Genomic DNA, 11,393 nt, shown 5'->3' with positions numbered 1-11,393 from the left:
ATATGATTTAGTTCTGTCCTGTTTGTTGTATCACCATTCATGTCCTGGTGGTGGCGTGTGACTGTTGAAGAAACCTCTCAGTCAGAAGGACAGTCATTAACATGGGATCTTGTCTTCACTCAGTCAATCATCAAGACTATACTTTCAGGGATCATTTCTATAGTTTCTTATTGTGGAAATGTGTTTCTAAAGAGTGTGGTCTCACTAACCATGATGATGAGTTGGGACATTCTCTTCTGAGCAGGAAATAGACAGAGAGAAATGATGTGTTCATGGACTCTTTGTCATTGATGACTGTTCTCCACTTCTCAATGAAGCAGAGAGAAAGAGCATGTGTTCATAGTGGTTCACCAGGATGTGTTACTAATCAATATTGTAATTTCTGAGTCATTTGATTCATGCAACAGAGTTCCACTTCTCTACAAACAGTTGTGTTAGGTCTGCTGTCAATTATTCTGTTATGTAAATGTGTTGAGATATCTAGGTCCAGGGGTGGTGGTTGGTCGTTATCATCTTTTTAGGAACGAGCAAGTATACCTTTATTTCAATTTGTTGCTTTTTTGTGCAGTGTCACATCCATCCTAACTACCTGTACTCTCTACAGCTTTAGTTTTCCACTTGCGTCACTCTCTGTTACATATGTGTAGTCTGTTTACTGGGATTTAAAGTGTATTCATTGTAATGGCATTTTAACTGTACGTTAGGCTGCTCACTCCAGGGGTCACCATCTGTCCCATCCTTTGCCTCTACTGTTACGAGTACCATCACCATGTCCTCTTTAGCTATATCCATGAATCTCTTCTACTGATGTGGGAAAACAGCGAAAAACACATTCTAAAGACATCTTTAATGTCGTACATTAATAACTTTACTCACAAATATATGACTTTATTGTCGTAACGTTACAAGTTCTTATAAACTTACTACTTACTTACGTTACCACTTTGATCTTGTAATTTTATGTTGGTTAATTTGTTCAGTAATGTAGCCAAAATACTCCGTTGTAGCAGTTGGCCTGCTCAGGAGTCCCGCTTGGTGGCAGCAGTGTACCAGCGACGCGTCGTCTTTAAACGCAGGGAAGAAGGAAGTCGTTCTGACGTATACTTGGTGCGTTACGTATGACGTAAATAAGTTGATCAGTGTCTCTCCGTTGTTTTCTTCCTGTAGCTGTAATTATCACCCAATTTTACCGTTGTTAATGGCAGTGCGCCATGTTCACATTTTTGTCAACACATGGGGAATTGATATCTGACTTTGTAACCTGAGTACAAAAGAATCCGCGTGGACAGCAAGCTGTTTCGTTGGTTAGCCGGCTAACGGGTTAGCCCTACATAAGTCTTCGTCCGTGCGTTCTTCATGTTCACTTTCGCTTCCATTCTTTTGTTTGTTGGTTTTTGGCCCGAAACTTCTGTCATCGGTTATAGTGGTTGGTTGTCCAACGGGACAGAATGAACTGGCTTTTTCCTCTGTCCAAAGGCTCCGGAGCTCTCCCCCAACTCAACAGCCTACAGCAACAGAGACAGCGGCAGATTGAGTCACTTAAAGCAGCTCACCCCAGGTAATTCACGACACCTAAAGCGATAGACCGGTGTTAAACATGAGCTCGTCGACATGTGGTTTCATATTAATGCAAATTTTAGCCAGCACATAGTGTTCTATTCAAGTGATAGGCTGAGCACGTCAACTCGTTAGCTGTTGTTTACTCAGCTAGCCATTAGTGTCACAGAAGACATACGAGGCTATCAAATAGTTTACTGTCCTTGTTATTCGTAAACATCGACTAATATTGTTTTACATTTTTTGAGCCAACAAGCTAATGTTTACATCAGCGCTGATTAGAGCAAACTATTTCCTGGTAGATCAGACTGTCAGGGTTGTGTATCCCAGGGTGAGCTAATCAAGTCAGCAAGTGACGGTCACATTTTCTATTTTTAGAGCGGATGAAACAAATCGTGGATGTTCTGTCCTGTGACCGTCCCACTGTTGGGAGTAGTTAACGGGTGTAGTTGATTTAGTCTAACTGAAACTTTACTGCACACCACAGCGAATACATGTTCATAACACATACAACAAAGCATAAATAATTGTATTAAAATAAATTAGAGAAACGGGACACTGTTAGTGAAGGTTACGTGTTGTGAGTATTTAAAAGGGGTATTTTTATTAATTCTGTTTTGACCTTAAAGCAATGTCAATATTTGTAAGCAGGTTTTGCTGTTTACCTTTCATTTTTCACTTTTCTCCCCACTCATCAAACAAGAGTTCTCACCGAAGTTGTTGAGGATGTTCATTGTTTTCCTTCATATTGTAGTGATGGCACATGACATTTCCTGTGTTCCTTTTTAACTACAGCCTTGCTGAGATCCAAAAGGATGTGGAATACAGAATACCATTCACAGTCAACAACTCCACCATTAGTGTCAACGTGTAAGTATGACTTTACTGCCTGACAATCTGTCTGTCTGATGGGGGTTTTGTAAATATTCTCTAAATTCTATATAGGCAGTTCAATGTGAAATATCAAATCACAAAGAATTCTACACTCAGGCACAAACAGTGGGAACTCATGTGAATAATGTGTTTAATATTCCCTTGCTCTGGTGGTAAACTTCTCCTTTTACACACTCCACCAGTACTATGTTTTATTTGAGAATGGATGAGGTGCAAACAGGTGATAGTCTTGATTGAATGTAATCTTGATAATTTGTTTGTTTATTTGTGGTAATTGAAGGCCCACTTTCAAGTGACTCCTAAATCCTAAGCTGAATAAACATACAGGGTGATCATTGCATCATTAGTAATACATACAATACTGACCACTCATTCAAGGAGTAGATAAACTCAGTGTTTCTGTGTTCCTCTTTTTTTATCCTTTCTTCCTTCTATATTTCCTTCCTCCGTCTCTCTTTTGCAGTCTTCTACCTCCTCAGTTTCCTCAAGAGAAGCCAATGGTTAGTGTTTACCCTCCGGTTGGACATCATCTAGTAGACAGCAATAATGGAACCATGATCACTAGTCCACTTATCACGAATGTAAGTTGAGGCTTTTCAATTTCTTCTTGGAAAGTTTAGATTTTCTTAAATAGTTGATTAAAATATATTTATCGACAATGTTGAGGAAAATATAAGATGTTTTTTGACCCATATTGAAAAGCAGCTTGTATAGACATCTAGTTATCATTAGGACTGAAAGCAAAGATTGTTCTGATAATCACTGGTCTGCTGGATAGATTATTTGATAAATGATAAAATCTTGAATTTAATTTAAGAAAACATTTTTCTCTACCAATCATTTTATTTATTTATTTTTATTAAACTAGGATATATGGTACATATTTCTTTGATGAAATTATGACATGTGAACAGAAAAACAGCTGATGAAATACTAGAAGAAAATGAGGCATTATGATATTTACTTTTAAATGTTACAGATTTGGTTCCATTTAATAATGGTTAACGATGCACACTCCACCGGTTTTGATGGGTTTGCAGCATCATAATTAGAATTTAGTAACTCCTGCAGTGTCTAATCCAAGGAACCTTGTTGTAATAGTGCTCTATGTTGTAGTTTGGTATGCACTCAGACCTTGGCAAAGTTGTTCAGAGTGTGCTGGATGAGTTCTGGGAGAGTCCACCTGCCCTGATGTCTACTGGTGCTCCTGGCTTTCCATAGTGAGTTTAAGCTTTTACAGACAATATTCAGTATATTCACATGTATTTACGTGAGTTTTGTTTGCTCATCAAAATAACAACAAAAGCAACATAACAACTGCATTAAAAATAAACGTGTAGCTGGTTTTACCAGATACATGTTTATTTTTACATGATATTTTCTAAAAGTATTTTCATACACTTGTTATCTTAAAGTGTGTTGGTTTTAACCTACATCACATGTATTGCAGCAGTATGTTCAAGTCGTCAGGCATGGCTCCTTACCCACCTCAGGCGTTCCACTATAGTGCCCGTCATGTAGGACCCACTCAGACACCACCTCCCAATCTGGGTGCAGGTTCGACCCCAATGCCTCACCCAGGCATGGATTCTGTCCATGCAATTCCTCGTGTTCCAACTCCATATGGACTGATCTCTGATCTGCCACTGCCTGTACCTACTGGAGAGTCACAGGTAAATAGAAACATAGCACACACTCGTGTATGGTTGTAGACTGTTCATATACGAAAAGAGATAAGAGTTAAACTACTGGTGTGTTAACGTTTACTGTATATATAGTAAGTTATTATACTCTGAATTTATACAAAGTCTAAAGTGTACCCCACTAGGGGTGCTATAGACACTGGTGTACTGCTCTGTAACTGAATCCATTGTGCTGACAAACCAGAGTTGATTTTAAAGCAATAAAAAATCATACTGTGTTGTCTTGTCTCTTACAGGCTGGACTAAATGGACATATGTATAAGATGCCAGAAATTCCAGAGACATTTTCTGAACTATGTGACATGAAGTACAGTATTCTAAAAATATAGTTGTTGTTCTTGTATTACTGCTGCTCTTCTTATTCCATTAATTCCATTGTTTGTCCCATTTGTTTGTTACCCCAGTCTGACCCAGCTGTCAGATATGTCTGAAGATGAAGACGTGCTGCTGAAGTTCTTTTTGAGTTTGCCGCAGCTCAAGCAGGTTATAAATGATAAAGAGGAGCTGGTCAGCAACATAGTGGACATAGCCAGTGAGTTCCTCCACCAACAGACAATCTACTCACAAAAGTGAATGCTAGTAGAAGGTGAACGTCACACAGAACTGTATCTGATCGTTTGTCTTTGACAGAGAAAAACCTGCAGATGGAGCCACAGTTGGAGGGGAAAAGACAGGAAATGCTGTACAAGGTTGTTGTTGTCATCTCATGTTGTAACACAAATGTATCAAACCCATTTTTTTTCAGTTCACTGATGTGAAGCTCTGTTTCCTGTGTTGACAGTTTGAACAGTTGACACAGATGAAATCAGCATTTGAGATGAAGATGCAGAGACAACATGAATATATATATATATATATATATATATATATATATAGATGTATGTAAATGTACAGTAGGTGTGTTTATATATATATATTGATGAAAATCAAATATTGATTGTTTATGTTCAACCACTTACAGTAGGCTGGTATCATGTTTTCTTTCTTCTGCTCTTTTTGTAGAGTTGCAGTCTTAGTACCCTACAGGCTCGGTTAAAAGTTGCAGCCCACCAAGCGGAGGAGGAGTCAGAAGAGACGGCGAAAAACTTCCTAGAGGGGCGAACTGACATAGATGAATTTCTGACAAATTTCATGGAGAAGAGGACGGTACGGTGTCTGAGGTCAGGTGCTGTAGTGTTTTTCCAGGACGACGTTTTCACAACTTTGTTTCTCTTGTCTTATTCTGCAGCTTTGCCACAGCAGAAGGGCCAAAGAAGAGAAGCTGCAACAGCCTATCAACATACACGGACAGTTTCCCAGCAGCCACTAGAACACAGGGTAATTGTCGTACAATTAAAAATGTCAACTATAAAACAAAAGGGAAACATAGAATCCTGTAAGTGGTGAAATGAGCACCGTACAGGTCTGAAGTCATCACTGTGGATTGAAGAGACAGTAGGATTTGACACTTTCAATGCATATCTAGAGTAACTGATGCTGCTGTTTAGGCCAATAATGGTCGCGCCATAAATGATCGGATTTTTATTTCTTTCATTGCAATTGATAACAAATATTTTTGCCTATATTTATAGCATTTCCCCACTCTCCCCCAACCTGCAGCTCAGTGCTGCAGTCCTCCAGTGTCACACTCTGGTCACAATTAATGCAATAGAGGAAGATATCACGTGGTGTCCTAAAATCATGTGCAAGAGTGAGGGCAAGAGCAAGCTGTTTGTGCGTGTACTTTCATATTGTATGACTGAGTGTGCAGTGTTCACATTCATTTACATCTGTGTGTATAAAATGTAAGCAACATGAAATGAGTGAGGAGAGTGTTATCAATAGCAAACACACACATTTGATTAAAGGTCACGTAAGACAAAGACAGTCAAGATGGGCAGAACTTCTCATCCTGGGAGCTCAAACTCCCAGTCACTTTAATGTAATCTGACCACCTGTTTTTGGTTCTTCAAAGAGATAACACAACCCGCCTGCTCTAATCCTTTCTGATCATATACTGTTTCTGCCTGGCCTGCAGGTTGTACATCTAAATATGAGTGAACATTTGAACACATTTAAATCCCAGAGTTAAATGAGCACATGATTGACAAACGTCTGCACTCTGTCCATCCTCAGGGCTGGTGTTTTCTCAACCATCTGCTGCCAAGTGACAGGAGACGGAGATCCTACAGGACGATAAGCACACTGAGTCGACGAGGGACACTTGGAGGAAAAATGGCAACTGTAGTTTTTTTTTTTTAAGAAAGGAAGCTACAGAGTCACTACTGGAGGCCAAAACAGGAAAAGTAACTGAAACATTCTTTAGGGATGTTCCAATCCACTTCTAACACATGGTCTGTGTACGATGGAGGGTCTGACTGTACCAAGTTATGATCCAGTTACTTGTAAGTTAGTTAGTTTAAATCAGAAGTCACCAGCCTTTATGACAGTGACATACATGGCTGTAATTTGAAAACATCTCAGATGATATAATTGTTCTTAAATTAACATTGAAACAATGATTATGATGCGTTTGTTTGTGTTGACATGAGAGAGTATAGTTTCAGTGACGGACCCTCACCTGTAGGTGTCAGAAATGGACAACACAAAACAATACAAGTCAAAGTTGAAGGGTCACTCTGTGTCAATGTATTGAATGTATTGACTTGACCTATCAGAGGAACTGTAATAAAAGAGTTTATTATTATTATTATTATTATTATTTAAACAAGCATTGGTGGTTCAGTGGTAGAATTCTTGTCTGCAAATGAGAGGGCTGTGTTTGATTTCTGGCCAATACAAGGTCTTATATGGTGGTTTCATAGTGAAGCGGCGATCAGGCCTGCCTTACACTTCTGTCGAAGAAGGTCCTGGCTTCGAGCCCTAGGGTAAACACATAGTTAATGCCACTTCCTGTTGTGGCCTGTGTAAGTTGCAAAGACGCATGGAATGGAACATCCCTGACATTTGATTTTGAATATTCTTTCACATCTTGTCAGTCCAGTGTGACTTATCTTTGATTTTGAAATTGAAGATATTTCTATGTGATTAGGATTGGTGTCATGTTGAGTGATCAGAGTGGTTGGTGATGTGAAGGATTGTGACAGACAGTATTCTTAGTCATGCTAAAGCTGCTGCCTGTATTTCCTTTCCGCTGGTAAGTCCTGGATTATTTCCTTTCCTATTTGCTTCCTGCTGGACATAAACTAGGAATGATGTCCAACTTATTAAAGTACCTTCTTCATCTGTAGGTTATTCCAGACATCCCCAGATGTCAGCACTATTGTTTTCAGTCTACTGTAATTTGTAACCGGACATTTTTTGATTTTGCCAACAAAATAAAACAAGGATGGGACAGCGGTTTTAAGTTGCCTCATAAAATGAAAACTTGCCCCTTTGGCAGTTTGGTGGAAGCATTCTTGATGCTGGTGTGTTTTGCACAGATGAATTGCTTATATAGGTCTTAAGGCAATACTTGGTTTATAGTGTATTGATTTGCATACTGTAAGTTAAACATGAACTAGTTAACATAGAAGTTTTTAATTATTAGATTTCCTATTTTTGTTAACGAACAAGCTAGAAAAAGCAACACTACACAGAACAGTTTAACCTTTGGCTTGTTTTTGCTTAGAAGGGAAGTCAGTTGCACAGTTCATCAAGTAGATGGTTTAGATAAACATCTACTCAGACATTTACAACCCTTATATTTATTTTCCTGCGTGTAACACACTGGAGGCCAGACGTCGCAGTGAAAACTTGACTGTTTTCACACATTCTATTTGAACTGTTTGCGGAGCCTCTAAAGCCTGGGGATAGGTTGAAAAGTATTAGGAACATGCTGCAGTGAAACCCATGACATTGGATACTGTATTAAATTGTCAATAGTCGGTGTGATTGTAATCAACAACACCTTGTATTATATGTTATTTAATTTGTTAGAGTTAATAAAGCATTTGAGTAAATCTGGATTGTTGAAGGTACTTTCTAACAACCCTTTGAACAAGCATGGACATATAAAAACAACCCTATCAGTTGTCTTACAAAGTACTCTTTGGTTTCACAGTGTAAATTATAATCCAGAAAGTAGTAAATATCAATAAATTTGGTCTGTGTTGGAATCTTTGCAGTAAATGGTTATTTTTTTCTAAATAAATAAGGATTTAGAGGAGTTTATAGTTTGTTATTAGTGCAACTGGTATGACAGTTGTACTAATAACAAACCAGTTTTCTAAAGGCAGATATTTTAACAGATACTTTAGAGTAGGAAGGCCCACCATGAGCAAAAGGTGAAATTAAACAATTTTCTTCTTTTCAAAAGGTGAAATTAAACAATTTTCTTCTATGAAATTTTCCATACTTTAATTACTCTGCATTTAAACCTGTCTTGTTTAGTTGAACACTGTGCTGATTTGAGTTGAAAAAAGACACTCAAAGATTCCTTTTGTTAGTTTGATATCATCTGGTGCCACTTATTGGAAGAGTATATAAATATTCTGCTTGTTACCGTTGCGTAGACAAGCAAATAAAAATTATTTGCAGTATTTAAATGATTGATTGCATTATTTTCTATGGCACACCTAATGATTGGTCATGTCACGGCAGTGTGCCACAGCACAGTGGTTGCGAGTCACTAACCCATAGTACTGTCTTAAACTTATGCTCTTTGGTTCGTTTACAGATCAAATAACGTCCTGTTTCTTCACCTGTCTTTATTTCTGCATGTACTAGTTTAAAAGCACAGAAGTTTATTTTCCAGGCAGGATTATTACATTGTTTTCTTGTTTGAAGAGAATCCTATCCACTGGTAATTACTTCAACAAGTCAAACCACCACTGGGATTTTTTTAGTGAACTGTGTTAACACATATTTTCCCTCTTGAATACATGATGCAACCTAGCAAATCCTTACTAAACAAACAAAAACTCCATGGAGACACATTGGATTGAGGAATATTTTTTTTATATCCAAAACCAAAGTTTTCTTTTAGATATAAAATAAGGATTTATTCCCTCAGCAGGGTGAAAACCATTGTTGAAATTTTAAGCTCAAAACAATTAACAGTGTGTCAGGTTTACGTGTGTTGATCACAATACGAGGAAGATCTTTAAGCTTTTTTTTTAAGAAGTTAATATTATTAACCTAAGATACCATTTGCCTACACCTGATTTTAGTCGTTGTGCAGCTTTTGAGGTCAGTTTGGCAGCAGATATTTTGCATAGTAATATGTCAGTTAGTGGTGAATTTCTTAAGACTGAGAAACCCTTCTTCTGGCAAAACTTCTACACCACAGACTGGACACTGTTTCTGTCTCATCTACAGCTTCTTTGTTTGCTACGTCACATACCAACATAATAATAATGTTATCACAATTTTTTGATAAATTTCAACAAGGAAAACATTGATGTTATTATAATTAGTCTTTTTACTGCAATAGTGATGCACTGAACAATTAAGTACACTCTTTTTGGAATTCCTGTGAGTGTGTCAGGCTCGTGTTCAACTAAACAGGCTCAGGCTTCACACTAAGTAAATTGTGAGTAAATTGAAATTCAAAGATCATTATATCTTATTACAAATACATTTGGGCCTTTTTGTTGGTGCACTGTAGGAGTTTTCTAATGTAAAATATAGGACATGGCTGAGAAGAGCTTGAAAAATATGAGTTTCAAATTGAGTTTCCCCCCCACAGTCCAAAAACATGCAGGACTGGTTTAACTGGACACTGCCAGGTATTAATGTGTGAACAGTTGGTCAACAGTCCAGACTTCAGCTCACCTTTGACCCTATAAAGCATAAAGCCATAAATTATGAATAAATTAACTTTCTAAAGTGAAAGTTTGTTTGTCTGTTAACTTTGATGTTAAGTGGAGAACAAACTTTTTCCACGAGTTTGATGAGCCAACATGTTGCATCATTAGGAGTATGGAAAAAAAAGAGGGAGGAGGGAAGGTGGAAAAACTGGAGATGAGGGGATATGAGGGTAAACAAACCCCAGTGATGAGGAGGAGTTGATGAGGAGCAGGGAGTGACCAGATGGATAAATGATCTGCACTCTAGCATCAGAAGTCTGTCGAGACACTCACTTCTCCTCAGAAGCTGATGATGGACAGTGTGGCGGCCACTAAGCTGTGCTACCCTCAGCTGCTGAATTTGTCCTGCAGGGTATCAGCAGATTCTGGCTCTAAGGCCGTCCTCCTCTACACACTGCTGTCATTTCTGGCTGTGCTCACTGTAGCTCTGAACCTGCTGGTTGTCCTCTCTATCTCCCACTTTAAACAGCTCCACACTCCCACCAACCTGCTCTTGCTCTCCCTGGCCATAGCAGACCTTCTGGTGGGGCTGCTGGTGATGCCGGTGGAAACAGTTAGAATCACAGAGCCCTGCTGGATCATGGGTGAGCTCATGTGTGCTTTGTCTTACATTGTAGGCTTCACTCTCACCTCAGCATCTGTGGGGAACATGGTTCTCATATCTGTCGATCGTTATGTAGCCATCTGTTACCCTCTGCAGTACTCCAGGAGGATTACTCGCAGCAGAGTGGAGGTGACAGTGTGTCTGTGCTGGGCCTTCTCCGTTCTCTATAACGGTTTGATACTGAAGGACCATCTCCAGCAGCCAAACAGATACAGGTCCTGTTATGGTGAGTGTGTGGTGGTGATTAGCTACGTCTCTGGAGCCGTAGACTTGGTGTTCACTTTCATTGGCCCGTGCTCCGTCATTGTGGTTCTGTACATGAGAGTGTTTGTTGTGGCTGTGTCTCAGGCTCGAGCCACACACACACACATCGCAGCAGCTGCAGGTGTGTCAGTAAAAGTCACCGCTAAGAAGTCGGAGAGGAAAGCAGCCAGGACCCTGGGCGTGGTCATAATGATGTTTCTGATGACCTTCTGTCCGTATTACTACCCTTCTCTTGCAGGACAGGAGACAACAAACAGTGCTCTTGCCTGGCCCATCGTGTCCTGGCTGCTTTACCTAAACTCCTGTATGAACCCCATCATATATGCCTTCTTCTATCCCTGGTTTAGAAAATCCATAAAGTTTATAATCACGCTAAAGATACTGGAAAAAGACTCCTCCCACATAAGTGTTCTTTAAAGCAGTTCACCTTCAGTCCAATGACTCTGCATTGTAATTGCAGGATCCGATTTAAGTGCTTAAGGTTATAGTCATTAGTCATAATGCAACCACTGTTCCCTGTGTCATAATGCGTGTCTTTACTATCATCATTTTAACCCCCCAAAAAATGCATTATTGGAATTA

The 11,393-nt window shown here is 39.1% G+C and overlaps 1 protein-coding gene and 1 non-coding gene across 3 annotated transcripts; both read left to right on the top strand.

The window, feature by feature from the left end:
* The first annotated feature begins 132 nt into the window (after positions 1-132).
* LOC112487555 (small nucleolar RNA U3) lies at positions 133-347 on the top strand. Its single transcript, XR_003050739.1, has one exon. It is a non-coding gene; the product is annotated as a small nucleolar RNA U3 (small nucleolar RNA).
* A 660-nt stretch (positions 348-1,007) lies between these two features.
* Positions 1,008-11,343, top strand: vps37a (VPS37A subunit of ESCRT-I). 2 transcript variants are annotated; one of them, XM_008317509.3, is made up of 12 exons: positions 1,008-1,558; positions 2,353-2,427; positions 2,915-3,032; positions 3,568-3,671; positions 3,905-4,124; positions 4,391-4,461; positions 4,559-4,686; positions 4,785-4,843; positions 4,936-5,004; positions 5,157-5,300; positions 5,383-5,471; positions 6,270-8,095. In XM_008317509.3, exons 1-11 carry the CDS (start codon positions 1,449-1,451, stop codon positions 5,461-5,463), a joined length of 1,179 nt encoding a protein of 392 aa, XP_008315731.1. In that variant the 5' UTR covers positions 1,008-1,448; the 3' UTR covers positions 5,464-5,471; positions 6,270-8,095. The 2 variants fall into 2 exon arrangements, with proteins under 2 accessions (XP_008315731.1, XP_024914467.1); XM_025058699.1 differs by lacking the exons at positions 1,008-1,558; positions 2,353-2,427; positions 2,915-3,032; ... (4 more) ...; positions 4,785-4,843; positions 4,936-5,004 and adding an exon at positions 8,452-11,343 and having other exon boundaries at positions 5,053-5,300; positions 6,270-8,419.
* The last annotated feature ends 50 nt before the right edge of the window (positions 11,344-11,393 follow it).

Source organism: Cynoglossus semilaevis, chromosome 9 (genome assembly GCF_000523025.1).
Source record: "Cynoglossus semilaevis isolate Cse_v1.0 chromosome 9, Cse_v1.0, whole genome shotgun sequence".
NCBI lineage: Eukaryota > Metazoa > Chordata > Actinopteri > Pleuronectiformes > Cynoglossidae > Cynoglossus > Cynoglossus semilaevis.
Note: the sequence above shows the minus strand (reverse complement) of the source record. Positions and strands in the feature narration are given on the sequence as shown.

Excerpts from the sequence above, each read along its gene's own strand:
- vps37a (XM_008317509.3), top strand. The coding sequence starts at position 1,449 with ATGAACTGGCTTTTTCCTCTGTCCAAAGGCTCCGGAGCTCTCCCCCAA. Across the intron at positions 1,559-2,352 it reads CTTAAAGCAGCTCACCCCAG|CCTTGCTGAGATCCAAAAGG; the intron begins GTAATTCACGAC and ends TTTTAACTACAG. Across the intron at positions 2,428-2,914 it reads TCCACCATTAGTGTCAACGT|TCTTCTACCTCCTCAGTTTC; the intron begins GTAAGTATGACT and ends TCTCTTTTGCAG.